This window comes from Papaver somniferum, chromosome 8, assembly GCF_003573695.1.
Source record: "Papaver somniferum cultivar HN1 chromosome 8, ASM357369v1, whole genome shotgun sequence".
Lineage (NCBI taxonomy): Eukaryota > Viridiplantae > Streptophyta > Magnoliopsida > Ranunculales > Papaveraceae > Papaver > Papaver somniferum.
Window position 1 is genome coordinate 6441921 of NC_039365.1, and position 26439 is coordinate 6468359.

The 26439-nt window shown below is 36.5% G+C and overlaps 1 protein-coding gene across 1 annotated transcript; it reads right to left on the reverse strand.

Moving 5' to 3' along the window:
- Nucleotides 1-23707: 23707 nt before the first annotated feature.
- On the reverse strand, nucleotides 23708-25531 carry LOC113304990. The gene is made up of 2 exons (XM_026554108.1): nucleotides 25515-25531; nucleotides 23708-25430 (listed from the first exon to the last, which is right to left on the reverse strand). Exon 2 carries the CDS (start codon nucleotides 24884-24886, stop codon nucleotides 23708-23710), a length of 1179 nt encoding a protein of 392 aa, XP_026409893.1. The 5' UTR covers nucleotides 24887-25430; nucleotides 25515-25531.
- Between the last annotated feature and the right edge of the window lie 908 nt (nucleotides 25532-26439).

Here is a 26439-nt window from a genome sequence, read left to right on the forward strand (position 1 = left end):
TAATTGAAAGGTTATTTGATCAACAAAATAAAGTAAAAGACAAGGGGATTGGTTTAAAGTAAAATTAAAAGAGTAAAAAATAAAATAAAAATGATTAAGGAATCATTCGCCGTCACTGAAAAGAAACTTAATAGAAGTACTTGTTTATTTCTTGTAGAATTTCCTTTGTCACCAACCGTAAGATAGCGATAAGCTCTGTTATCCCCGGAATTCCTATTCTCAATGGATACGGAAGCGCCCGACTACCAGATTCTATCCATCTGAGCCACCATGAATAAGCTCTCAAGGTGTAACCCATCGAATGCATTACGTTTTGTGAATTAGGTTGATCCTAGCATCAGACGCATAAGATCGGTCTGCTTACTAGTATCATCTCTATACACAATTTCTTAACAGAATCCCTCTGTCAGCTTTTGCGATTTGCTACTTATGTAAGGATTTGAGTGACTATTACACGTATCATAAATCCCAATACTAGTAGAAGAATTATCATCGGGTATATTCAAATGGCCAGTTGAACAAACCAATAATAATCTTAGACGCTAAAAATAATAGAGACCAACGACAAGAAAATTAAACTCAAAATATTCTTGTGAAAAGAATTAAAATTTCATAAATCAGGACTTTGAAATCATCCTTAATCAGTAAAAATTAGGTACACGTGAATTTACTAAAACCCATAAAAATATATATAGAAAAAGAATGAAAAGAAGAAAACTTGGTTTCCCCAAAAGGGGTAAACCCTGTATATGGAATAAAACCTTTCTCTCCTCTCTCTATATTTCTCTATCTCCCAAAAAGTTGTTTACAAGTCTCGGTCATACGAGCCTATTTATATTAAGGGTGCACAGGAACCGAGCCGGACCGACGGACCGAACCGGAACCGATGGAACCGTACCTGATTTTGGACCGAACCGAGGTACAAGGTACAAGTACCGGTCCCAAAAATAGGAACCGAGCTCTGGGGGTACAGGTACACGGTCCAACACATGAACCGTCCCGTATCGGACCGAAGTCCCGAATAATTCTGACCGTTAGATTTAGGGGATAAGGGATCTGTGTCAGCCATTGGATTAATAGGGGGTATATAATCTCACTGTGAGAAGGAGAAGAAATTCTTAGGGTTTCAGTTCCCTTAATTTTTTCTCGCCTCTTCTCAGTACTTCTCTCTGAGAAGGAGAAGAAATTATCCCCTTCTTCTGATCTTCATCTTCTCTGTTAACCTTCAATCAAACGATTAAAAGTTCAAACCGTATTACTTCGTCTGTCTCTTCGTTTTTAATTCCGGTGTGAAGAAAATTAGAAGAACAATTCCGGTGGTAAGTAATTTTTAATTTTTTGATTTTAATTTTTGTATGCATGTCTGTGAATCACTGAATCTGTGATTGAGATTAACGGATTGTTGTTTTCTCTAGCGAGTAGCGGCTTAAAGGATTTTCTTCATCTCCCACCAAACCTTCATAGCGAGTAGCGGCTTAAAGGATTCACTGCAATCACCGTAAGATCTTTTTCTTCTTCATATGGATGTTGTTTCTTTTACACTTCTGAAACTAAATCTATGCTTTTAGTGTTCTGTCACATTTTTGGATGATTTTTTTTGCTTTTAGATCTTTGATTCATGAGCAGTAGTTTAGCCGTGAAGATGGAAATGCTATTCTAAAGCTAGGGTTACCTAAAAATTTCTGTAATAGACTAATAGTTTCTTTTTAGTTTTGTGAATGCTGATAAAATGTTAACATGGGTGTTGAATTTGACTCTGAGTATTTAGTTTACCATTCTTTTGATTGAGTTAGTTTAAAGGCTATTTTAAAATGTTTTTTAATTACTGAGAGGACGAATCTGTGGTATTGTTTGTTGAATCATAAACTTTTTAACTAACCTAAATTTGTTTAGTTAGGTTTTTAGATTGCGTCTTGGTTTAGCTAGAGTGATCTGAAAGAGACTTTCCCATGTATATTATATGCTTCTGTTTGGATTAAAATCATATGTATGACTCACTTCTCAGACGCCTGAAAACAACATTTTGGAGTTGTTATCCCTATACGATGAGTATTCCATCTCCGCAGATAACGTTGCAGATTTAAAGTTTCTGTTAATTATAATTTGATGATTTATAGAAGGTGATAATAGCTCATTAGAAACAGGTTCACTGTACAGTTTCTTCTCTAATTTCTGCGAGAGAATTTATTACATGTATCATCGATTTGTCTTATCATTCTCTATGGATATAAGTGATGCAGTCACCGGCATCTTCTGCAACTACGCGATGACATAGGTCCTAGAAAGGGAAAGTTGTCTCTGTAACTGAATTTATTTATTATTTATTTGCTTATTATTTGTTGGCTGTTTCCTTCATTGGCCTCTGCGAATTAACATTACATATTTATACTGTTTGATAACTAAACTACTTAAGTTAAATATTTTCCTAGGTATTTGTCCATTGCTGCAAACTATGTCCAAAAATTTCAATTTCTCTATAACCCACTAATGTACTATGTATGCCCATTGGAGTCATTTATGTCTTCCTCACTCTACTTCAAGGTGAACCATACATGTTTGTACAACCACCCAAATGAGAAATAAAAAAACAGGTAACTCCATTACTTATTACATGTAATTCTGGAAATGTGTTGTCTATTATAATTCTAATTCCACTGGAATTGTAACAAGGATCTATTGAACTTTGTGTTTATTGTTGCATGTTTGCGAATTTTGCATTCTTAAGTATTGTTAATTTTTTTTGTACTTTTGTATAGAATGCAATAGATGTGATGAGGTAATATTGATGGTTAAGGGTGCCATTATTCCAAAAAAATTTTCTCTTAATTTAAAGGGAAAATACATGAAGACGAAAATTTTTTCTGTGTAATTTTAGCATTCAGAGTTTATTTTGTAATTCACGATATTGATCTCCCAAAAACTCTCTTACAGGATCTACTGGGCTCACTTTGGATAATATAGTCTTATATGCATTTGATTATCTTAGAGATTTGGAGATTGACTAAGCAATTGTATCCATTTTCTTCATCCAGGTAATACTGTATAGCTTTCCATATTTGTTGAAATTCGGATCTTAATAGTCAGCATTGAGATCCGATAGACAGTTAATTTGTAGAAACATTTTCAGGTTTATTTTAACTGAAAAGTGCAACTGACTTGGATACATTCAAATTATACATGTTGATTAGTGTATTGTTGCGCATAGGTGATAACTCGGCCTGAATAAAGAGAGTCTGAACTGTAGTTAATCTCCATTATGCACTTATGCTTAGAACAATGTTTTTAATATTATGAACTTTTATAGTATGATACAATGTCTTTATTTCCTTGAGGTCTTCATTTTGTGCAGTTATGCTTTATGTTATGCTTCAGTTGAGTTCTTATTTCATTTCTTGTTTCATCTCATTTCTTGTTTCATTTCAGTCATAAGCTGGCATGGATGCATCAAGTCAAGCTCATGAAATAGCTACTCCTACACCTACAACTGCTACACCTACCACTGCCACAGATACAGTTGTTGGATCCTCAATGCAACCAACAAATGAACACACACCAGAGACAGCAGCAGTAGATGTAGAAGCTACTTCTACTCAAAAGGGTGGTAGTAAGATAACTTCTAACGTTTGGAATTATTTCAAGAGGTTAAATGTTCAAGATGCTGCATGCAATTACTGCAAGAAGGTGATAAAGCTCATACTGGAAAGAATGGTACAAGTGGAATGTGGAAGCACTTCAACAGATGCAAGCAGAATCCTAACAAGCCAAAGCCAAAAGGACAACAAACTCTGACATTAAATCCTGCAGCACTGGGTGAGGATGAAGGTCAGTTAGTCTGTACTAATTTCAGTCAGGATAAATGTAAAATGGCAGTTGTTGAATTTATTATAATTGATGAGATGTCATTTAGAGCAGTTGAGGGTGAAGGTTTTAGGAGAATGATGCATGTCTTAGAGCCTAGATTTGTTGTGCCAAGTAGAATGACTATTTATAGATGTTTATTAGACATGTATGTATTAGAGAAAGAAAAGTTGAAAAATTACTTCAAGTCAACCAAGCAGAGGGTTATTTGACAACAGACACATGGACTTCACCAAACAATTTCAACTACATCTGTGTAACAGTTCACTTTATTGATCAGCAGTGGAAGTATCAAAAGAAATTATTATGTTTTGTGAGGTTAGTGGTCACAAAGGAATTGACATTGGTGAGATGTTAGAGAAGTGTTTGTCAGACTGGGAGCTTAAAGATGTGTTTACTGTCACTTTGGATAATGTGAGTGCCAACAAGGTAGCAATGGATTATTTGAAGACTAGTATTGTTTCAAAGACAGGGGCAGAAGAGAGAGCTAAGTACTTGCATGTAAGTATATGTATATGAATATGAGTCATATGACTTATTTATTTATTTTACTTTCTACTTATTTATTAAAATATCTAATACTTGTTTGAATTCACCTTTTCAGGTAAGGTGTGCAGCTCATGTACTTGCACTTGTGGTAAAAGATGCTGTGAGGGTCTACAACAAATCAATTGCAAGAATCAGGTCAGTTGTCAAGTATATAAAAGGTTCTCCATCTAGGTTGGCTAAGCTTAAGCGTTGTGCAAAATTAGTTGGAATAGAGTCTAAGGTAACATTGATATTAGATGTTAAGACTAGGTGGAACAGCACATTCTTGATGCTACAGGCTGCAGAAGTGTTTGAAAAAGCATTTATTAGGTTAGAAAGGTATGACAAGGAATATCGGCAGTTGTTTATTACCCAAAACAGAGTGAGAAAGATCTACCTGATGCTAATGATTTTGATATTGATGTTAATGTTGGTGAAGAAGAAGAAGAATTTAGTGAAGAAGAACAAGAAGAAGTTGAGGTGACAGGGAAGAAGAAGGCACAAAAGAAGAAGAAGAAGGTAGTAGTGAGGAAACCTGCTCCATGTGAAGAGGACTGGATCTTTGCCAGAGGACTTGTCAAATGTTTGAAAGTATTCTTTGATGCCACTGTCGCATTTTCAGCCTCGACTAAGGTAACAACAAACACTTTCTTATGGCAATTAGTTATCATATATGAGCAACTAGTTGAGTTTAGAGATAATGTAGATGAAGATCCTTTTATTGCTACTATGGCTGGAAAAATGTTTAAGAAGTATAACAAATATTGGGGTGATTATGCAAAGATGAACCCTACAATCTTTTTTGCCATGTTGTTAGATCCTAGAGAGAAAGAAAAAGGACTACAATTTTCTCTTGATCTCTTGTATGGGAAGAGTTCTTCTAAGGTTGAATCTGTTATGAAGCTTGTTAAGTTGGATTTTAAGATTCTATTTGAAGAATATAAGGATGTTTATTCAGTTCATGAGGAGTCAAGTAGTTCTATCCAGGGACAAGCCAAAGCAGTGGTAAGTAAACCAGTGACAGGGCCAAGTCGTATGAAAGAGTTGATGTCAAGGAGTAAGAGGTTCAAGAAAGGCCCAAATGATGATGAGGGAAAAACAGAGTTGGATAAATATTACATTGACGAGTATGAACAAGGTGAAGGAGAAGATGATGAGGAGGAGTTTGACTTATTGGGTTGGTGGAAGACCAACAGTACAAAGTATAAGATACTTGGACATATGGCTAAGGACATATTAGCCATTCCTGTGTCTTCTGTTGCCTCTGAGTCTGCTTTTAGCACAGGAAAGCGAGTCTTAAGTCCTTGTAGAAGCTCTTTATCTACAAGGACAGTTGAGGCATTGCTTTGCACACAAAGCTGGCTAAGGAAGCCAATACAACTTGATCTTCTATCTGATTACATACCAGATGATGATGTTGAAATTGAAGAAGGTAACATATTACATTATTACTTGTGTTTGGCAGTAATAGATATAGTCTAATGGTTACTAACTGCTATTATTATTTTTTTTGCAGCGTTACTTGGTCCTATCAACAATGATGACACCACAAGTGTTGCTGACATGGATTAGAAGATCAATATTCAAGACTACTGCAGCACTGCTAGATTGCTAGTTGTTCTTTTATCAGATTTTCTCATTTTCAAGACTTAGTGTGTGTCTGTGACTACTGCTACTTATTTTTTAAGATTTTCAAGACATTGTTTGTTTGGTTTGCTATTAATATTGCTACTTATTAGTTGTTGCTTTGAGATATTGAAAAATAGGTAAAAAAGTAAAAAACAGGGCAGTAGGTTTCTGTTTTTTTTTCCCCTAAAATGGAACCGGAACCGGTACCAGTACCGACCGGAACCGGCCGGTCCAGAATGGAACCGGAACCGAGGTATTCGGTACCGGGACCGGTCCATTTTTTTGGTACCGAAGGGTGTAAGGTACAGGTACTCGGTCTCGGCAAGAACCGAGCCGAACCCTACCGTGTGCACCCTTAATTTATATAGGTTTCAGCCGAAACCTAACTTCACCCGCGAGTCCGCATCGGATAGGTAATACCACTATTTGGTGCATATCCCAACTAGTTGCACCGACAACCTGAATTGTCTGGCAAGAAATAATAGTTGGAGAAAATATAGAACCGACCCCACTTGTAACTCACTCAGTCTTCACCGTCATCGGTCTCGTCCTCACTGCCAACTAATCCGCGACTCCACCATTCAGCAATCGTGTCTTCTAACTCAGACCTCCTTCCACCAGTCACGACTCATAACTACTCCCAAGCTCAAGTTCCTTTCAACCCTCATCTCAGCATCAACTCACGGATGCCAGCAACCACACCATAACTGCCAGCAACTATCCATCAAGCTCCATTATACCTCTTCTCAACCACCGATGATGATCATCAGCAGCTTCAAGTCTCAGCTGCTAAGCCTTCGTTTCCTGTTCTCATTCTCTTGCTCGAATCCTTCCATGCTTCACCGAAACTCCCCTTGGATCATCAACACCATAGCTCGCAGCTCGAGCAGCAATACTGTTAACCGCTCCCATCATCACGATCAAACTTCAGTCAACCCATGCTAATGGCAGCAACACCACCGAGCTGTTAAACTTCATTTTAATCACGACCCAAGTCTGCTAACTGTTTCGGAAACGCAAACACTCATTCAAACTCGATAAAAGTCAGCAGTCCATCATCAAATCATGATCATCAGCATCGATCATGTCATTGGCATTTCCACGACTTCTCTGTGTTCACCATCACTGCCATTAATCACTCTTCTCGACTGCACCATTCTCCATTGACCATCGAACACCGATCAACCCATCTTCATCTCGCCTGTATAAACGAAAACCATAGTTCTCGGTTTAAACAGAAAACTCGACTCAAACTTATTAAGAAAAAGACGTAGGTGCCCTGAGTAAATAGGACGGGTGCCTTTAATAGCCTTTGAATTCCGGCTTCCTCCTATGTAAAATACATGACTGGGTTTAGCAGTCCCTTTGAAACAGGACACCCCTTAACAGGATGACTTCCCATTAACGTACAGAGGGGTCCCATTAGCACTTTTCCTTTGAAATGACCATTTTGCCATTCTAGTCTTCCAAGTCTTTGTTTTGCTCATAACTTCTTCGTACGAACTCAGAATGACTTCGTTCTTTCGCCATTGACGTCGTCTTCCTGTCCTCTACAATATAATGACTAGAAATCCTCCATTTGAACGAGTTCCATCGGGTCTTTGGTCCTTCTTCTCTTGTGACTTCACTTTTGCAGCTATTTCCACTTCTTTTGGATGATTCATCTAATAAAACACAAATAAAAGAAAACAAGCGTAATATACAATAATTTGCAAGAAAACCAACAAATACTAGCATGTAACTGACACTAAATATATATGAAATATGCACTTATCAGTGTACAGAAATTTCCTCCACAAGGATGAAGAAATTGAAGGCTGCAATTAATGGTAAAAGCCCTTCCTCAAACTGGTTCTTGTCCTTTTATCAAAGTGATGTTAACTTCAGGAACCTGGTAAAAGAATTCATCAGCAAAAGAAACGATTTAAAATCTCAAATCGCTTCATCTTTGGAAGAACTAATTCACTATGAACGGATGTTGTCTCTAAAAACGAACACCGTACGTAAACTGAAAAAAGAACTTAGTAAGTTGACAGTTATTTCCAAAGAGTTGGAGGAATTGAATGATCCCATTATCAATGGGTTTTTCAACAACGAGAAAGTATTCTCTGAAGAGGCCTTGGGAAAGCTTTATGTTGCCTAGTATGTCTTCTTTTTGGTTTAGTTGGAAGAATAACTAGTGCTTTGAATAACAATGATTATGACTACACATAGCTATTATTTTCATCTTCTTGTTTCTTTTTTAGGTTTATTGGTATTAAATTCTAAAAATATTTGGAGGGTGATGTTTTTGTAGTATTAATCTTTATGATTTGTTATATTGCAATTTGTTATGGGATTGGTGTTTACGTCAGTGAACTATGTTTGTTCCATACTTTGTCAAAAGTAAAGTCGCTCGTGATCGGTATTCACATACTGGTAAAAGAATGAATGGACTTTTGACAAATACAAAAGTTAAGCCTATATTGTCAATTATTTGATGGAAGATAGGTTAAAATCTTTTGTTTTCAAGGATTATGTCTATTAATTGTCGTTATGAAAATAGTTATTGAAGATAGAATGAATCCTTGTGTATTCCGCAGTTTTGATCATCCCTGATCCATATTTTTATGTATTACTGTGAGGCTCCGTAATGTATCTTATGTTGAGCACTTTACAACCAAGTTGATTTATTATCTTAGTTGGTGTTTCGTGAGATATGTTATGTCGAGCATATTGAACTAAATTAATCATCTTGTTTGGTTATTTAGTTATTGCTCCGTAATTTTTCTTATGTCGAGCAAAACAAATGACAATGAAATTGATTACTTTTGTAATTAGTTTGGTTGTGCATTCCAATTAGATTAATTATGGATTCTCTTGTAATTAATCTAGTTGAGTTTTTTCGTGTCTCCATAAGTTTGCTTATGTTGCGCACAAACAATTGAATTGATAACTTTTTGTGTTTAATTTGGTTGTGTATTCCGATTAAATTAGTCATAGGTTTACTTGTGATTAATTTGATTGAGTTTTTGGATATAGGAAATCATTTTTTATGGTTTTTGGTGTCCAATAAAAATCCTTCTTTTCTTTCGAAATTAAGGTCGCTCTTGTTGTTCTTTCGGGAATGACATCAAATGGGGGAGAGTTCTTTTGAACTTGTGCTTAATGGTCATATCTTGAGGGGTGTGCGGCTGTGGAATTTTAGAGGGGTTATCTTGTATCTTTAAACTCCTTGATGAATGCATTTAGCTTCGCCTTTATGATTGCATCTAAATTAGTTGGTATGTATTTTTTCCTTGTGTCATGAAATGTCTCTCTCGGAAATTTCATTATGATCCCGTTCTTGTACCTTTGCAAATTTTATTGACAAAAAGTGGGAGAATTAATATGTAGTTCACACTACAAATACATATGGTTTTCGGATCATTGTGTAAGGGGGAGTGGTTTCCATGTGAGATGGAGTATTGACTAAGGGGAGTGATACATATCACCATAGTATTATTGTTGAAGTTGTGATACAATTGAACTCTGACGCTGTGTAATAATACTATGACACTGTATAACAATAATCGAGAACTATATTTTCTCATTGTTATAGCTACGGATCTTCAACAACGGTGATGCTAAACTTACAACCTTTGGGATCATTGGAGTACTTGGAAGTGACGAATATTTCGAGGAATGTTGAAGATTAGACATGTGAAATAGGAGCTACTAAAGTTTCTTTATCTTTTTTGTATTTCATATGTATTGATAGTTTTGTCACTAAAATTGACAAAGGGGGAGATTGTTAGAGCATTGCTCGGTCGAACTCGCATGCGTTGATATCTCAAGCATGTTATTCAATGTTAGTGATCAAAACTATAAGTCTTGATTTCTAGTCTATTATAGCTAAGTCTCGGACTAGGATAGAAAGTGTAGTTGAGCTCAAGGACTTCATGGCGATTCATCATACAAGAAGAAGAACTACTCAAGGAACCGGTGGAACTTCTCGATAAAAAGGTATGTGAAGACTTGAACTTATCTGTCACTCAAAAGTCTATCTACTCTAGCTCCTACTCTTTGAGACAATAAATCGTATGCTATATATATAGACTTGGACTATACACATTTGGTATTTCGAGCAGAGTATATCTCTCCTATCTATATCTCGAAATATGTGTTGGTAAGCTTTTCGCTTCGATCAAGTTTATCTTTACCATGTGACGAAAATCATGATATGTTTCAATCATCTTGAAAATTGCTTTGACGAGAAATGGTGTAACAACTGTATAATGTGCTCTAAGAATGTTTCAATGATTGAAATGAGAGTTTAGGTTACATAACCAATGGTGTACATAAGCATTGCTGTGGAAACACATTTATGTATAAGTCCTATTCCTTGAACCAAAGTTTGCGAACTTTGTTGATCAAGAGAACCGGAAGAATGGCGTGAGCCAAGTCCGCAAACTCAGTCCATGAACTGCCGAAGTTCTCAAACCCGAGAATTTCTTCTGGAGTTGACAAACTACTTATTGCGTGAAGCTAAGTCCGCGAACTCAGTCCGCGAACCGGCGAAGTTCTCAAACCCGAGAATTTCTGCTGGAGTTTGTAAACTCTACCCGGTAGCTTAAGTCCGCGAACCTAGTCTGTGAACTTGAGAAGGTTATATATCTGAAGATGATTTCTGAACTTAAACTTAAAAAAACCAAGGAATGCAGTTTGAAAACCGTGGCTATAAAGATTCAAGAAATGATTCAAGTGAACCAAATCATCTTTGCTTCAATTGTGTCTTGTGTAGTACATAAGATTTCCTTGCAATTGAACAACTCTCTAACTAGTTCATCTTGAAGTCATTTGAACTAGTTATGGTGAAGAAGAACATGGTTGATATGAGATGCTCATATGGCTAACCATTTGGTTAACTATTGTTGAACCAACAAGTACATATGTCTGGGTACGGTTAACAAACCTAGAAACTTGCATTGTCAAGTGTGTATAACAAGCTAAGTTTTCGATCTAACGATTGAGAAATATTAGCTTAAATCTAAATCAGGTTCTAACGATGGATATTGATTGCTTTGTTACCAATGTAACCTAATTGCAAAACCTGATTTGAAAGACTATATAAAGGAGACATCTAGTATAGTGAAAAACTAATCCCCACACCTTACGTGTGATAATACTTTGCGTGCTAGAGTCGTTTCTCCTTTAACCTTTGGTTTTCTTCTTCTAAAAACAGGTTCTTAAAGACTTCATTGGGATTGTGAAGCCAGACCGATACTACTTGTATCGTAGTTATGTGATCTGATCTTGCATCTTCTATCGTACGAGTACAATCAGATTGATTGTCTTGAGATTGATATCTCTGATAGGAAAGATATAAAAAGTAATCACAAACATCTTCGTCTCATTGTTTGTGATTCCATAACATCTTGTTTCTCTACCATACGATTAAGATTGTTGTGAGGTGATTGATAACTCTAGGCCATTGTTCGGGAATATAAGAACGAATTATCAATTGGTTCCTGTTCCCCTTGATTATTATCAAAAGACGGAACAAAACCTATAGGGTTTATCTGTGGGAGACAGATTGATCCTTTGATAGACTTGTCTGTGTGAAACAGATTTGTTTATTATCAAAGCCTGCGATTTAGGGTCGTAGCAACTCTTAGTTGTGGGTGAGATAAGCTAAGTGAATTAAGTGCGCAGTATCCTGCTAGGATCAGAGGCGTAGGCAGTACAACTGTACCTTGCATCAGAGGGAGACTGATTGGGGTTCAACGATAGTCCAGTCCGAAGATAGCTTGGAGTATGCTAGTGTCTGTAGCGGCTTAATACAGTGTGTGTTCAATCTGAACTAGGTCCCGGGCTTTTTCTATATTTGCGGTTTCCTCGTTAACAAAATTTCCGGTGTCTATGCTATTTCAATTTCCTCATTATATTGTTTTATCTTTATAATTAAAATAATACAGGTTGTGCATTAGATCATCAATTAGAGTAATCCAAGATTTGGTTGTTGATTGTCATTGATTGATCCTTGGATATTGGTCTTTGGTACCATCCAAGTTATTCCTTGTGTTTGATTAAAGACTCGCTGATTTCTATTAGCTCGAGTAAAGTAAAACAAGAGAGAGATATTAACTCCTCGATATAATTTAATCTAGATTTAGTTTGACCGTCTAGTTGATTCTCTAGCAAAGTATATTGGAGTTAGTCCATACAGATTGCTAAGCGAAATATTGGGTGGTGTTGTTAGACTCTCGCTTTTTCAGTAGCGAAAATAGATGTTGCGGAATCACAAACGATGAGACGAAGATTTTTGTGATTTCTTTTTATCTTGCCCTATCGGGGATAAATCTCAAGACAGTTTTACAATTGAACTCGTATGATATAAAATGCCAAGATCAGATCGCAAACTACAAGAGAAGTAGTATCGTCTGGCTTCACAATCCCAATGAAGTCTTTTAGTCGTTTAACTAACAGGGTATCGAGAAGAAACCTATAGTTAAAGGATAAACGATTCTAGCAAAACTAACTAGTAGCACATAATAGGTGTGGGGATTAGTTTTACACAGATGCTAGAGTCCTCCTTATATATTTTTCAAATCAGGGTTTGCAATCTAAGTTATCTTAGTAACAAAGAATTCAATATTCACCGTTAGATAAAAAACCTGATTTATCCAAGCTAATATCTTACAACCGTTAGATCGAATCTTAGCTTGTCACATATAAATAAAATGTTTCATTTATATTTGAGTAATTGTACCTATACGTGTGCACTTGGTTGGTTCATAAATGGTTCACCAATGGCTAGCCACATCAGTAACTCTCGTATCAATCATATTCATCTTCTTCAATAACTAGTTCCAATGACTTCAAAAGAACTAGTTCAAGAGTTGTTCAATTGCTTAGATCTTTATAATAGATACAATTGAAACAAAACCATTTTGATTCACTTGAATCAATCATGAAAAATATAGCCACGGTTTGCAAGGATTGCATTCCTTATTGATTTATTGTTTTTAGTTCATGAGCTATCGATTTGAGATATAACCAGCTTGGGTACGCGTACGGGTACGTGTACTCTAGCTTTACCGGAAATGGGTTTGTAAACCCAGCAAAAATTTTCGGTTAGAAAACTTCTAAGGGTACGCGTACGGGTACGCATACCTAAGGTGACGGTTTTCCAGTTTGGAAAGTTCACAAACCTCAGCAGAAAATTTCGGTTAGAAAACTTCTGCCGGTACGTGTATGGGTACGCATACCCAACCTGTCTCCTTCGCCAATATGTATGCACAAACGCACACACTTGGTTTCCGGTACATGGATTTATACACTAATGTGCGAACACACTATATATGCTTATATCCATAGTTGGTTACGTATTCTCAACTCTACATTTCAATCACTGAAACATTCTTCTATAATGTTATAATAATCGTTATTCACGACTATCGTCATCAAAGCTATTTTCAAGATCGAAAAGTCTTCATGACTTGCGTCATGAGATAAAGATGAACAACGGCTAAAGTGAAAGCTTTACCAACACGTATTTCGAGATAAAAGATAGACGAGTAAACTCGACTCGAAATATCAAATGTGTATGTATGAAAACTATCATACTTATACGACTTTGTCTCAAGAGTAGGAGATAGAGTAGACATTTGAGTGATAGATAAGTTCAAGTCTCACAAACCTTTTTGGTCGGATGAAGTTCCACTGGTTCCTTGATTAGTTCTTTGTCTTAGCAAGATAATTGCCATGGAGTCTGGAGCTCAACTACACTAACATGTCCTAATCGAGACTTAGCTATAAGTAGTTTATAAATCAAGACATATAATTTTGACAACTAAACTTGACAAACATGCTTGAGACAGCAAAGCATGCGAGTTCGACCGAGCAATGCTCTAACAATCTCCCCCTTTGTCAATTTTAGTGGAAAAACTATCAATACATATGGATTACAAAATTAATAAACTTTGTAGATTCTCGTCCACATGCTTGATCCTCTTGGTGCTTCAACATTACTCGAAAACTTCGTCTTTTCCAAGTACTTCCATGATTCCATAGATGTTCAATTCCGCATCATAGTTGTTGAAGTTCCGTAGCCATAACAATGAGAAAAAAAAAGCTCTTGATCATTGTTATACAGTGTCATAGTATTATTACATAGTATCAAAGTTCTTATATCACAACTTCGACAACAATACTATGGTGATATGTATCACTCCCCCTTAGTCAATACTTTCATCTCAACATGAAAAAAACTCCCCCTTATATAATGGCCCGTAAAACATGTAAACCATATGTATTTGTAGCGTGAACTACATATTAATTCTCCCCCTTTTTATCAATAGAATTGGCAAAAGTAAGAAAACGGGATCCTAATGAAATTTCCACGGAGATGCTTCAAGACCAAAGAAAAGTACATACCAACTAATTTAGATGCAATCATATAGCCGAAGCTAAATGCTTTCATCAAGGAGTTTATGAAGATATAAGATAACCCCTAAAATTCCACAGCCGCACTCCCCACAAAGATATGAAATTAAGCACAAGTTCGAATGAACTCTCCCCCATTATATGTCATTCCCGAAAGAACAACAAGAGAGACCTTAATTTCAAAAGAAAAGAAGGGTTTCTTTGGACATAACAAATCACATACGAATATGAATTTGAATCCAACAATACTCAATTAGATTAATCACAAGAGAACCCATAATTAATCTAATCGGAAATATACAACCAAATTAACCACAAAAAATGATGAATTTAATTTATCATGCTGGACGTAAGAGAACTTACGAAGCCTCAAAGTATAACATAAAAATATGGATCAGGGAAGATCAATACTGCGGAATATACAAGGATTCATTCTATTTTCCATCACTGCTCGCACAATGACATACAATAGACATAATCCTTGTAAACAAAAGATTTTAACCTATCTTCCATCAATAAATGACATAATAGGCTTAACTTTTGTATTGTCAAAAGTTCATTCATTCTTTTATCAATACATGCATATTGGCATGTGAAAGACTTAACTTTTGACAAGGTATGGGACAATCATAGTTTACGAACGCAAACACACATATTACATAACATACACTATATGAAACCATAAAGATTAATATTGCAAAAAATCATCTTCTAGATCACTTTAGAATTTTAATGAATAAATCTAAAAACATTACAAGATGAAAATCGTTGGATATAGCTATGTGTACTCACAATAATGAATCTTCCAAACTCTAGTAATCCTTCTCAAAAACAAGAATAAAATCTCATAAGAAGTTTCCTAGGCATCAAGACAAACTCGTAATGCACATATAAGATGATTTGTCCTTAGAGGGTAGAATCAATCTTTTTCGCCCGAGTTTACACCAAGAGTAGCTACCAAAGGCGTATAAAAATATTTTCTTAACAAAGAAGAACATACAAAGTCATTAAAGACCATGCATCATAGTTCACATAAGATGATTGTGAACATTCCAGAATCTCATAGCAATACGTACTACTTCCCATTCTTGAACTTCCTTCTTTGTGATACACAAACATCATTCTTTTAAAATATACTAATGATCTTAGAAGAGAGTTATCCCAAGAATCCAAGTGTCCAAGTCCAACAGAAGTAGAACAGGTGTGACGAAACAGAGCAAAAAACTCAAAAACAAGATACGAGACAAATACCAACCTCAACTCATCCAAATTTAGGATTTATCATCACTAATATGAAGAGCATTCAAAAAGAAAGAGGATGCAAAAAGAATGAGGTCATCTCGAGTTCGTACGAAGAAGTTATGGCCAAAACAAATTTACCAAATATCGACGTCAAGTATGCATACGGGTTTGCAAACGAATTTTCTTATCTTGGAGCAGTATGCAAACGGGTATGAGTACTTAAACCCCTGGATTTTCATTTTAAATGATGTTATCCATACCAGGTAGGTGTACCATGAAGTCCAAACATCTCGAACTACTATTTTCAAACCTACACTTTTAAGAACCTTAAAAACAGATCAAGTTAGGTAGAAATAAACAATAAGCAAGGTACATGGATCATTATAAGTACTCTAAGAAAATAAAAACATAAATCTTGCTCAGGTTTATAGACATACCTTATTAGGAGAATCCATTCGAATTATACAGCCTTACCGAACATAACCGGTGTGTCCCAATTCTCGTGCTTCCCTCCCCGTATACATAGCAGGGCATTCCTTGGTGAGGATGCACTTACAACACAATCAAGTTGTGTTGAGGTGAACAATGTCTTGCTCACCATGGCACCAAGAAAGAGTTTCTTTCCAGCAACTCTTACATCTTGTAGTCTTGAGAAACACCCAAGGAACTGTTTTTATAAGTCTATCAAAGAACTTCAAGAGAACCCAAAAAGATTTGTGTTTCTGATATATCGATATCCAACTTATAAAAAACAGTTTCTGCAGATAGTTTTTAGTACTGCGAAGGGAAACTCTTTTGATAAAAAGAGACGTCCTAGCTTCTTTATAAGAGAAGACAATACTACTATCTTTATAGGAAGCATCAGGAGTTGAGCAATGAATTGATTCATGCATTGAGGTGATACACTCAGAAGACTGAGATTTAAAATCCTCTTGTAATTCGTTTAGTTTGTTACAAATAATTGGATTACGTAGACGAGGAGCATTGCTCTCACTGATTAGTAAATCAATATCAACCTCAACATAAATATTATTCATCATAACTTGATTTGGCCTGTCAAAGATTCTTGTTTTTTCTGGAGATATAAATCAACATTAGAAGATGAGCTTTCAAGTTTCTTTTCAAGACCTGAATACACTTCAAGGGATTTTAAACCTGGTTGAGGTTTAGATAGAATTTCTTATACAGTTTATTAAATTAATCATGGAAGAGGGTTCTGGAATCCCTGGATCTGGTGGTGCATTTATTGAGATAACATTTCTGTCCATATCAGATCGCTACAAACACAGACTTTTGAGGTCTTAAACGTGTTTGCCTGCGCTGATAGCAATTGAAAAAGCGGGGGTCTAACAACACCACCCAATATTTCGCTCAGCAATCTGTATGGACTAACTCCGATTTACTTTAAAGATAATGAACTAGACAGTCAAACTCAATCTTAGTAAAAGTATATCAAGGAGTTAATATCTCTTCTCTTGATTTGACCTTTACTCAAGCTAATAACAATCAACGAGTCTTTATCAAATACAAGGAATAACTTGGATGGTACCAAATACCAATATCCAAGGATCAATCAATTTAAATCAACAACCACAGGTCGGATATTCTAATTGATGATCTTCAAAGCACAAACTGTATTATTTCAATTATAAAGATAAATGATATAATGCGGAAATTGAAATAACACAGACACCAGAATTTTGTTAACGAGAAAACCGCAAATGCAGAAAACCCCGGGACCTAGTCCAGATTGAACACACATTGTATTAAGCCGCTACAGACACTATCGTACTACAAACTAACTTCGATCTGGACTGTAGTTGAACCCTAATCAATATCACACTGATCCAAGGTACAATTGCGCTCTTTATGTCTCTGATCCCAGCAGGATCCTACGTACTTGATTCCCTTAGCTGATCTCACCCACAACTAAGAGTTGCTACGACCCAAAATCGAAGACTTGAATAGACAAATCGGTATCACACAAACAAGTCTACCAGATAGACAAATCTGTCTCCCACATATAAACCTAATAAAGTTTGTTCCGTCTTTTGATAAAATCAAGGTGAACAACAACTAATTGATAATCCGGTTATATATTCCTGAAGAACAACCTAGAGTTATCAATCACCTCACAACAATTTAAATTGTATGGTAGCAAAGTTAGATGTTGCGGAATCACAAACGATGAGACGAAGATGTTTGTGATTTCTTTTTATCTTGCCCTATCGGAGATAAATCTCAAGCTAATCTTACAATTGAACTCGTACGATAGAAAATGGCAAGATCAGATCGCAAACTACAAGAGAAGTAGTATTGTCTGGGCTTCACAATCCCAATGAAGTCTTTTAGTCGTTTAACCGACAGGGTCTCGAGAAGAAACCTACGGTTAAAGGAGAAATGACTCTAGCAAAACTAAACAGTAGCATACAAGAGGTGTGGGGATTATTTTTGCACAGATGATAGAGTCCCCCTTACATAGTTTTCAAATCAGGATTTGCAATCTAAGTTAGCTTAGTAACAAAACATTCAATATTCACCTTTAGATGAAAAACCTCATTTATCCAAGCTAATATATTTCAACCATTAGATCTAATCTTAGCTTGTCACACACAAATGAAATGCTTTCATTTAGGTTTGAGTAACCGTACCTAAACGTGTGCACTTGGTTGGTTCACAAATGGTTCACCAATGGTTAGCCACATGAGTAACTCTCATATCAACCATATTCATCTTCTTCAATAACTAGTTCCAAGTTCAAGAGTTGTTCAATTGCTTAGATATTTATAATAGACACAATTGAAACAAAATCGGTTTGATTCACTTGAATCAATCATGAACAATATAGCCATGGTTTGCAAAGATTGCATTCCTTATTGATTTATTGTTTTTAGTTCATGAGCTACCGATTTGAGATATAACCAGCTTGGGTACGCATACGGGTACATGTACTCTAGTTTTACCGGAATTGGGTTTGTAAACCCAGTATAATTTTTCGGTTCAAAAACTTCCGAGGGTACGCGTACAGGTACACATACCTAAGGTGACGGTTTTCCAGTTTTCAAAGTTCACAAACCTCAGCAGAATTTTTCGGTCAGAAAACTTCCGCCAGTACGCGTACCCAACCTATCTCCTTCGCCAATACGTATGCACAAATGCACACACCTGGTTTCCGGCACATGGATTTGTACACTAATGTGCGAACACACTATACATGCTTATATCCATAGTTGGTTACATATTCTGAACTCTACATTTCAATCATTGAAACATTCTTCTATAATATTATAATAATCGTTATTCACGACTATGGTCATAAAAGCTATTTTCAAGATCGAAACGTCTTCATGACTTGCGTCACGGTATAAAGATAAACAACGGCTAAAGCGAAAGCTTTACCAACACGTATTTTGACATAAAAGATAGACGAGTAAACTCGACTCGAAATATCAAATATATATGTATGAAAACTATCATACTTATACTACTTTATCTCAAGAGTATGAGATAGAGTAGACATTTGAATGATAGATAAGTTCAAGTCTCACATACCTTTTTGGTCAGATGAAGTTCCACTAGTTCCTTGAGTAGTTCTTCGTCTTTGCAAGATAATTTCCATGGAGTCTGGAGCTCAACTACACTAACCTCTCATAACCGAGACTTAGCTATAAGTAGTCTATAAATCAAGACATATGGATTTGACAACTAAACTTTACAAACATGCTTGAGATAACAACGCATGCGAGTTCGACCGAGCAATTCTCTAACAGAGATAAGGCGATACCAATAATTTTCATATTCTCCAAACACTTATCAAAATCACCATCACCTATCAAGCCTTGAAGATGGGAGCGATTTTTTTTTTCATCTTGAGAGAGAGATATTTACCTTCTTTAAAATGTCATGAGATCCCTTTAACCGTATATTTTCCTCGCAAAGCTTATTTATTTCCACGGCCACTTTTATTTTATTCCTAATAATCTTTTCGTTTTCGGAAGACAACTTTTTGGTATCCCTGTCATATTGCTTCCTTAGTGTGCGAAGAGACTCTTCCTGCTCATTGCAAGATCGACATAAAGAAAGATATTGTTGAGTATAGATCACCTTCTCGCTCAAAAGGGATTGTTTCTCTTCCGAAAGAGTTTGATTTTCATATTATAGAGCTTTATTCTTTAAATCAGCACTATATAACAATCCAGAAAGATTGGAAATTTGGGAATCCAGAAAATCGTTTTGGTTAGAAAGATTATGGTTCTCGAGCCTCAAATTACCAAGCTAATCAAGCATGTATGAGTCATTGTTAATTAGTTGGTCTAGTTGGTGCTGCAACTTCTCAGTTTCTGCACGTGCATCCTCGGCAGAGAATTGGTATTCATATCTCTCTGCGACTCGTTTTTGGTTTAAATCTTTATGTATGCGCGAACAGAGGCAAGGAAGAGAAAAATATATGCGAGGAGATACATGCAAGGAAATTTAAAAGAGGAACAAAAATACAGTAGAATCCAAAACAAACAAAAGGAAAAACAAAAGGCGCACCTCTAAGCTCTTGATTCTTGTTAGGAAGACTCTCAGCTAGGATATTTCCAGTATGTACCTCATCTCTTAGCTTGGCATTCTATCGAAGGAGATTCTTGATGGTAGTACTAGACTATGAGAAGCCTTCAATTTGAATAAAGCGATGGCGAGACTCGTAAACAAGAAAAACTGGTAAGTAAGGAGCAAGAAGGTAAGATAAGCAAAAATAAAATAAAAAGAGACAACACTTACCAAGCAAATCAAAATCCGCATTAACACTCGGATACAAGTGTGAGAAGATCTTGCTCCTAGTTGATTTATCAGGAGGAAAATCACTTAGCAACTTGACGAAAGAATCGCACAAACGAAGATGAGAAGGGTCGGTAGGGGATGAATGGGAGACTCTGAAGATGTCAAGCAGAGGGTCCGTTCCCGAACCAACTACATCAGAGGCACACGCTTCAGAAGTGGTGACTTTTATAGAAGAAGAAGAAGTTGTGCGAAGAGGACAATTAGTCAATACGGTACTTAAAGAAGAAATAGCAGTGGAAACCCCTGATGGAAATACAGTAGGATGATCTACAGGTGCGAGAATGGTCGAGGAGACATAGATGGGCATATCTCGCAGGGATGCAATAACTTCCTAGGTAGAATAAGTGATAGATTGGGTGGATACCGCTAACTCCTTGGAAGTGGAGGTCATTCTTGAAGAGAAAAAGGAATTCTGAGAAGCTAAATGAATAATGTCTTTACAAGGATTCGGGACGATATTATCCGAAGAAGTGGAAGATAATGAAGATGCGGTAATATTCGCCTGGATAGAAGCAGTAGATAAAGAAGGTACGGTAATGTTCGCTTGAGCAGAAGCGGCAGACAATGGGGAGGCGGTTGTACTCGCCTGAATGAGAGGAGAAGTCCCCTTGAAAGAGGAACTAGTTGTCCCACCAGAAGAGACCTGTTTTGCGGAACTAGGCTTCTTTTTGAACCCATGTAGAACCATGTGATTATTAACCACAGGGGGTTGTTTGCTTCTCTTAGACTTCTTCTCGCACTCGATCTCGCTTGCGTCAGCCTGCGAATAACAATGCAGATAAGAAACAGAGGCAACAATATTGTTTAAAAGGAACAAGGTGTTTCTTACTACGTTGTTATGCGAAGGCTTCCTCTTGAGAGATTTGTCATCTTTAGACCTGGAAGAAGAATTAGGGTTTGGAATAGTGATACGAGATGTACCCGAGGAAGGAACTTTGCTGCAACAACACCAGTATGTGAATTATCAGTGCAATAACAGTAACAGAAAAGAAGACATGAAGAGAAAACATGAAGAACATCAGCAAAGTAATAATGACGGTATAAAAATAATGAATCAAAGAGGCAACTATACAGTACAGAGAAAATAAAACAAACCTTTGTGGAGAATCCATGGGATACCAACACTAGCAGGTAGAATGAAGATGAAGATTCCGAGAGGACAGAGATGAAAAAGTTTCGGTGAAGAATAAAGAGTAGAGAAAAGTGAATTTCTCTTTCCAGCAAGGATTAAATAGGGAAGAAGGTGACCGGTTGAACCAGGTGGAAGAAAAGACGTGTAAGTAAAAAGTGCAAAGATGAGAACGTATGAACGATTACGCTGAAAATCCAGAAGCTTTTCGGTTGGAGAGGACACGAAAAGACAACACTAGCAGGTAGAATGAAGATGAAGATTCCGAGAGGACAGAGATGAAAAAGTTTTCGATGAAGAAGAAAGAGTAGATAAAAGTGAATTTCTCTTTCCAGGAAGGATTAAATAGGGAAGAAGGTGACCTGTTGAACCAGGTGGAAGAGAAGACGTGTAAATAAAAAGTGCAAAGATGAGAACGTGTGAACGTTTACGCTGAAAATCCAGAAGCTTGTCGGTTGGAGAGGGCACGAAAAGACAAGTGGGCGCGGTAAATAATATGAGAAGGTGCGAAGAATGGATAACTTAAATTTCTCTCATCGCTCTTTCTTTCACAAAGATCGCTAAGAGAAGAAGCAAAATGTAGGGGTAAAATATCGCACATTTCATTACCACGCGAAGTGATCATCTCATGAGGGAGCGAAGGCCATCGCGTACATCTTATTCCAAATGATAAACTAGATGACGTCACCTACTCATGAGTAAAGTGTGAAGAGTCGTCCGAAGATAGAGAGCACGTGCGAGAAGAAACGTTATAAGTGTGCAATAACAACGCATGTCAGATCCGAAAATAGGGGCTTTATTAGCTGTCCTCCACTATGTAAAATCCTATATATATGACCAACCATCACTATATTGAGAGAGATCTTTTTGGTAGTTGAGTGAGAACTTTATGAGAGTGAAAGTTATTTGCTTCCCAAGTTAGGGTTTTTCTCAACATCCTTGTATTGATTTCTAAACTTAATAAAATTATTCTAAGTGTTCTTCATCATTTCATAGTTAGATTAACTTATTATCAAAGAGGTGTAGTTGTGGGATTTCCTGCAACTACATTTTGACGCTAGAATACAGTTCGGAGAAGGAATTATACCTGCTTGGACAAAGATTTTGATTAGTTTTACAGGTTTTTATAAAACTTATCATCTTTAAATTCATTCCAAAAATCATTAGTTTGCGATCCGTAAGATAAAAACTCATAGATCTAAAAGAAGAATTTGAGCGGAATTTGGGGATCTTGTATATATTTCAGGAATATTAAAAGAACACGAGAAAGCGGTCTATAGAAGAAAGGAGAATAAAAAAATGCGAAAGGAACAACAAAAAAACGTGCGAAAGCGGCAACAACACATCACAACGACAACAATAATAAGGAATGTTACAGTGAAAGAAGGGAGAAAACATTTACAATGTAATATGATAACAAAAACACCTGTGAATGTTGCATATTTTCATGCAGGAATTACAGGACAAATACACAAGCGTGATTTTGAAGGAAGGAGGATCTTGACTGTTGTGAAGATTTCGCCCTTGAAGGAATGGAAAAATCGAAAGATCACATTCGTAGCAGCAGATATATCAGAAGAAAACTTCGGACGAACAGATCCACTCGTCATCACGGTACCTGCGAAAAGAAGTGAAAAAGGAACGAGCACGAAGATGGTGGATGAATGGGCGATAAACAAAACCTTAGTAGATACAGGAAGTTCGATGGATATTTTATATTACCACGCGTTCAGAAGTGTTCTTCATCATTTCATAGTTGGATTCACATCATTCACTTATTATCAAAGGGGTGTAGTTGTGGGATTTCATGGGACTACAGTGTTTGTGTGTGAGAGTTGAAAGAAGAGATACATATAGAGTGAGAACATGATTGATCTTTCTTTTCGTTCAATTTCTTTGCAAGGATGTTACCACCTGTGGTGTTTTAATGGCTACTCGAAGGATCACATCGCTATTGTCTCGCTCATTTTTGATTAATTCTTCAATAGGTTTATCAGCAGGTAAATAACATTCATTCATTCATGTTACCAATAAAATAAAATAAAAATAACATTCATTCTTTAATCATTTGACTGTATTAGTAAAATATTAATGTAATACAACGATCTCGACATTCTTGTTTTCCCCAGTACACTCAGATCCTCGTTTCCTAAAACAAAACCCCTGTGAAGAAAAAGGAAGCCCATTCAAGGACCTTCCACGAGCATCTTCCAAGAGAATTTTCTGCAAATCTATTGGAAATTCAGGAGCTTCAAACTCAGCATTTTTTATGTGCTTTGCAAGATAATCCGCAGCTCGATTGAGTCTCCTTCCAACTGCATTGATCTGAAAACTGTATTCAAACCCAAAACTCAACTCTCTGATATTATTCAAGAGAGGAAACAAACTAGCATGATCGATCTGGGTATGAAGAAAGAACACCTTCACACAAGCCATGCATATGACATTTTTATCATCGCCAAAACCATGAGGACAGTGTAAATCTTCGTCCAAGAATCTGATAGTGACTTCACGGGTCCGCTCTGAGTTGCAACACATTACTATCTTACGAATTCCCTTCTTTTTAGCAAGTTCTAAGCTTGCCCTGACTCCCTCCAACTGGTGATAAAGCAGTGAGGAGGGAGTAGAAATCCCGGAACAAGCAACAATCGGGTTACCAGCGCCATCTCGTACAATAGCTCCATATCCGGCGGTAGGTCCTTCCTTTCTATAGTAACCATCTGTACTTATCCAGTACATGGAATTAGGGTCAATGGTATTGTTGGATCTGAAAATAATGTTTTCGGAGCCTACATATATGCATTTTATGGACAGTACTTGTGGCGTCTTGCTAAAGTGGTCTCGCAATTGTTGCCAAATTATCTTGAATTTTTCAAATGGAGTTCTCGGCTCTTGCTTCGACGTCTGAACCAAATCTGCTTGGTGAGTTCCGGAACTTTTTATAACCAAATACGATTTCCCATCACATTCAACAAGTGAAGAGTCTTCTTCAGAATCATCATCCTCATAACGATTATCGTCGTCAGTATGTTCTTCGAATTCATCATCTTCATAATGATTTATTTTCTCATAAGTGTCCTCATGATGAATATCATCCTCGTGCTGATTTTCATCCATAGGGTTTTTTTTAGAAAGAAAAAGGTTGTAAGCACAAGTGTTGAACCCTTGTTCACTACTCCATGATCGTCCACCATGAGAGGAATAGGTGCTTATGCTCGATGTATAAAAACTGCAGGATCGCCCATCATTAGAAGAACTGGTGCTCATTCTCGATTTATGAGATATGCACGTCAAAAGGCCGACTACAAAATAAAAATACAACAAAAAATATGTTAACAACCGTTAGCTAGTTATAAAAATAACAAAAAATATAGCTCTGCTGCTATTCCTTGGAGAGTTTGATTTTTCCAGTGAAGGATTAAATCAAAAAATTCTGAGATATCTTTTTAGCTAAGTCAAACAAGTTCTGAGATACCACAAAGAAATCAAACCGAAGACATACAACAAACAGAACCAACTGTGGAACAAGTTAAAAATTTTAAACGGCAAGGCAACAATTTAAGTTGCTGATGTATTGGTGTAATTTTAGCAATACGTAAACCCTTATTATTTCTAAGAGAGGTTAAGAAAGATTGTGTTGGCAATTCTTTTGCATCTTAACCATTTACCGAGTTGCAACCTTCAAGCGATTCATTTGAACTTGTGCCAGTAATTTCCTTGTCCGGATGTTTAAAGACACGCGAGGAGCACTTTACATATAGGCGTTTGCAATCTCACAAGTCATGTTTATAGCAAAACCTGATAGTTTTTCCTTTTTGATCCATAAAACCTGATAATTATCACCGATGCAAACATAAATAAGGAAAACAGAAAAGAAATCGCACAAAAAACTCACCCAAAGAAGAGAATGTAAGCCCTCCCTGTTAGTTTCTCTCGTGATCGTGGTAATAATTGATTAGATACATTCCCGTTAAACCACTTCTAGCTCTTAATATATATAAGAAAAAGAATATAACGGCTAGTTTTTTTTTTTTTAAAGACTTTGGTGTACCCGGGTCTTGCTTTATTTCGTATGAGCGTAGATTTGCTGGAAACTGTTCAGCGGATTGCCCTTTTAGTTGGCATTTTGAACTCGAAACGCGCTGAAAAAGATTAGGAATTCCTCAAATCACGGGGTGGGATTTTCATTTTGAGTTCACATTTTGAGTTCAACTTGAAAATAATAGATTTAATTGGAGGTATAAATTTGGCAGGGACAGCACGTTCATGTCATGATACATCACACTAAAAAATTGGAACACATCACAGCACGTCAGGTGGTCTGGCACGGCACAAGCACAACACTTTTGTTTAGTGTGCTGTGGTGTGCCAGACAAATAGATATATCAACACGGTGCAACGTGTGGCATGTGTAAACACGCGACAAAACACATCACGACATGCATAAAAAGCACGGCATAACATGCATCTTTCAAGAATTTTTATTTTATTTTATCCAGTTTTTGATATTTTATTATTGTTATGCTGATTTATTTCTATAAAAATATATATTAACTAAATATCTATGGACAACACAGCACAACACAACACGCAGCAAGTCTAGCACATGACTTTGTGGGCTAGGCTATGCTGGGCGGCATAGGTTACACCTCTAGATTTAATGCTTTAGTGCGTAACTGTTTACATGACTTCACCATATTTCATATCAGTTACTCATTTCTAACTCGTAATAGTTACAAATTATTTCTTCTTTTCGTCCACAACAATAAGAGTTAGTTTCTTCTACCGCTTAAGATAATTTAATTTCCTTGTGAATTCAC